General features: G+C 31.1%; 1 protein-coding gene across 1 annotated transcript; it reads right to left on the bottom strand.

Moving 5' to 3' along the window:
- Nucleotides 1-716: 716 nt before the first annotated feature.
- Nucleotides 717-2,966, bottom strand: Osi6 (DUF1676 domain-containing protein Osi6). Its single transcript, XM_011506856.1, has 3 exons — nt 2,542-2,966; nt 1,848-1,950; nt 717-1,181 (listed from the first exon to the last, which is right to left on the bottom strand). The coding sequence occupies exons 1-3, from the start codon at nt 2,869-2,871 to the stop codon at nt 814-816; spliced, it is 801 nt and encodes a 266-aa protein (XP_011505158.1). The 5' UTR covers nt 2,872-2,966; the 3' UTR covers nt 717-813.
- Between the last annotated feature and the right edge of the window lie 558 nt (nt 2,967-3,524).

A 3,524-nucleotide genomic window follows, 5' to 3' on the forward strand; every position in this document is an offset into this window, starting at 1 on the left:
ATTCAATCAATACCACATATTCGCGCTAATCTCTTGAAATAAAATGATACTGATCTGACACAATAATTAAAATATAGGTATTATGGTATTTTTGTAATTAAATAAAATATTTAATATATATTTAAAATTAATATTAATAATCTATAAATCGAATAAATCGAAAATAATATTAATAAATAGTTAACGCATGTAACAGAGATGTCTACAATGAATTTAAAATGTTCGTTAATTATCTGATTATGGGCTTTCGGTAAAAATAATTAATTAATTATTTAACAAAAATTCCACTAATAGCCCATACATGATCTCGAGAATTATTTATAAATTATGCTTACTACTTATACGAAATCTAATGTATGCAATACGAACACTTTAAAAAGTACAACCCTTGTAACTATTGAAATAGATATTGTTTAAGCTGGTTACCGTTATTCTTGTATTACCGATCTATCATACCGATGCTTCTCAGAAAAATAGATAATAATTATTCAATATCATGTTTTCATAGTGTATCTTAATGTGACAAAAAATACGAAGATAATTCTATTTAATTGCAATTTTTCAAATTCTCAATAAGTCTCTGTATAAGATTAAATTTTTTAATATCATGGCGATCAGTTTCATTTACCAAATTATTAAGGTATTAGTCATACCTTAACCAATTTCCTCGTACCAAGATACCACATTATTTTTTTTTTTTTATTTTTATTGCTTTTTTTTGTTTTTGTTTTTGTTTTTGTTTTTTTAATGAATTCGCGAAAGAAGACAAGCTAAACAATTTCGTAATAATTTTCTCATGCTTAAGATTGTTCTCTAGCGATGATATCCGGAAAAAGCTTGGTTTTGAGCCGCGTGAGCCGAGTGAGAGTCATCCCAGCTGGGAACACCACCCGATGACCATCCACTAGAAAGACTAGGAGCTGCCCAACCACTGGATGCACTGCTTGCAGCAGCCCAGTTACTGTTATAACCAGTGCTGTCGTGAGCTCCACCCTTGGAAGCCCACAGTCCTCTAAGGCCAATAAAGGCAGAAATGGCAATGGAGACTAAGGAAGCGAGAATGGCCTTCTTAGCAATAAGAGCAAGAGCGAAATAGGCGAGGGTTGCGAGTGCGCCGAGCTTCACTTTGGCAAGGAGCAATAAAGGAAGGATTTTCTTTAGCATCTTCTTCTTTCCACGTCCTGAAAAGCAAATTATATGATTTACATTATTTATATTACAATATGCGAAGAAAATTGCATTTCAAAGACTTTTATAATAATAATTTATGATACGTTATTATAATTATAATTTCTACTATATTATAATTTCGAATAAATAAAACATACTTTCTCTCAACTATGCAGACGTTTTATAATTTTTTACTATTTATTTCAGTTTTTGTTATTGTAAATTCGTATCGAGTTGTTCATTTTAATTTCTACAAATGTCATCTAACTTATATTACAATATTAATAAAATAATTATACAATAATAATAATTTTAAAATTCTTTTCGATAAAATGATTTGGTACAATCATTTAAAATGTAATAAATTCATTTATATTATGGTTCGAACATTCAAACGACACAATTGAAGTTTAACAAAAATTTAAACTAAATACAATGACTTTATATATATATATATATATATATATATATATATATATATATATTAAATATATATTCTAATGTATATAATAAACTAATATATATATATATAAAGTATATATATATATATATATAGTATTTTAAAATTTATATATCATTTCATAAAAAATAGTGAAATGTAATTAAATCTTATGCTATTCTAAAAAAGTAGATAGCAATAATATTTTCTGATAGTTTAGGAAATTTGAGAAAGTTACCTTCAACCATTTCATCGGCAGCCTGTCTAAGTTCCGTGGGAATTGATTCACTAATAGCACGTGCGGATTCACCAATTTTCTCAAAAGCTGGTGTGAAGTTTATCTACAAATATAAATTTGAAATATTTAGATACAATTATTCATCTTATTATAAATTATAAAATTCTTTTATATAAAATTTTGTTATTTGATAACAAAATTCGATTAAATATAATGCGATTACATTTAATTACATCATATAATCTATTGTATTGAATCTGATCAATTATCATTTGTTGTAACGAAACTCTCTTATAATGATATCAAATATCGTTTTATAAACTAAATACTTAATTACAATAGTTAAACACTTATTCCATTTATTCGATCAGACAATAAGTTCTTTACATAATAAAGATATCGTATGATTTGCATTCATATTACGTATAAGCATATAAAGAATTCAATTAAACAGAGGTAATGAAATTAATAATATTTGAAGCAATGATTTAAACTTTAGACAACTATTATAAAACATGGCTTTTCAAATTGAAATATAATACGTTGTACTTTTGGTACTTAAAAGTGGAATTATGAATGATAGAAATTTTAAAAGTGAAAAGAAAAAAGCACAACATATTCCAATGTCACTGAATTGAAGTTAACACCACAAGTACTAAAATCTAAAATGAATCACAATCCACATAAAACTGACCCTCAAACTACGTCCATTGAAAAAGTCGGTGACCTCCTCGCCAACGAAGTTCTCCAATGCACTTTGCCTCTCTGTAATACTGCTGGCCTGATCAATCTCCTGCTCGTACATCAAATCCTTACCGCTCCTTGAGCTTCTGTCGGACTTGGCTTTTATCAGGCTGATGCCGGTGACAAGATCGAAGCTGTCCCTTTCGAAAAATTCCTTGGCTTTTCTGAACAGGCTTTTTTGAACACATGATATGCTGTCCTGACGGAAGCACTCATCGATGGTCTGAGCAGACGCTGCAACCGCGAACGCGATTATGGCAACAAAGGCAAAGGACTTCATGACTGACGAGTGTATATGTCGCTTGTGCGGCGAAGATGATGTGCGTATGTATTTATCTTCTCGGACGAGCAAGCGACGAACGAGTCAGGCACGCAGGTGTAAGTCACTGACTATTTATACCGGCTCGAGGTGGGTTCGGTCGATAGAGAGAGAGAGAGAAACAATATACAGAATTTTCGAATGTGCTCTTTATCTTAGTATGGCTTGACCGCTGTCCCTCTCTTCCTTCTTTGTCCCTCATACACATACACACACGCACACGCACACGCACGCACACACGCGCGCGCGCGCGCGCACACACACACACACACACTATCTCTCTCTCTCTCTCTGGTTTCATCTCCCTCACTCACTTGTACTCTCTCTTTCTTTCTCTTTCTCTCTGTTTCTCGTCCTCACTCTCTCCTCTCTACACATGTAGTGCAGTATTTGCCCCACTCACAGTAGGTAACCAATCCCTCCTTTTTCGGCACTTTTTCAAAAACAGCAAAAACTGGTTTTGTATTTAATAAAACCTTTTGATTGTTTTTTTTTCTAGTAGACTTCACATTTATAATTATTCTATACATTCTTTAAACAATGTAAGAATCGTTGCAAGTGAAGTTATCTCCTTATATATTATTCTTAATTTTATATTTACCCTTTAATAGTTT

The sequence above is a fragment of the Ceratosolen solmsi genome, unplaced genomic scaffold, assembly GCF_000503995.2.
Source record: "Ceratosolen solmsi marchali unplaced genomic scaffold, CerSol_1.0 scaffold6, whole genome shotgun sequence".
Lineage (NCBI taxonomy): Eukaryota > Metazoa > Arthropoda > Insecta > Hymenoptera > Agaonidae > Ceratosolen > Ceratosolen solmsi.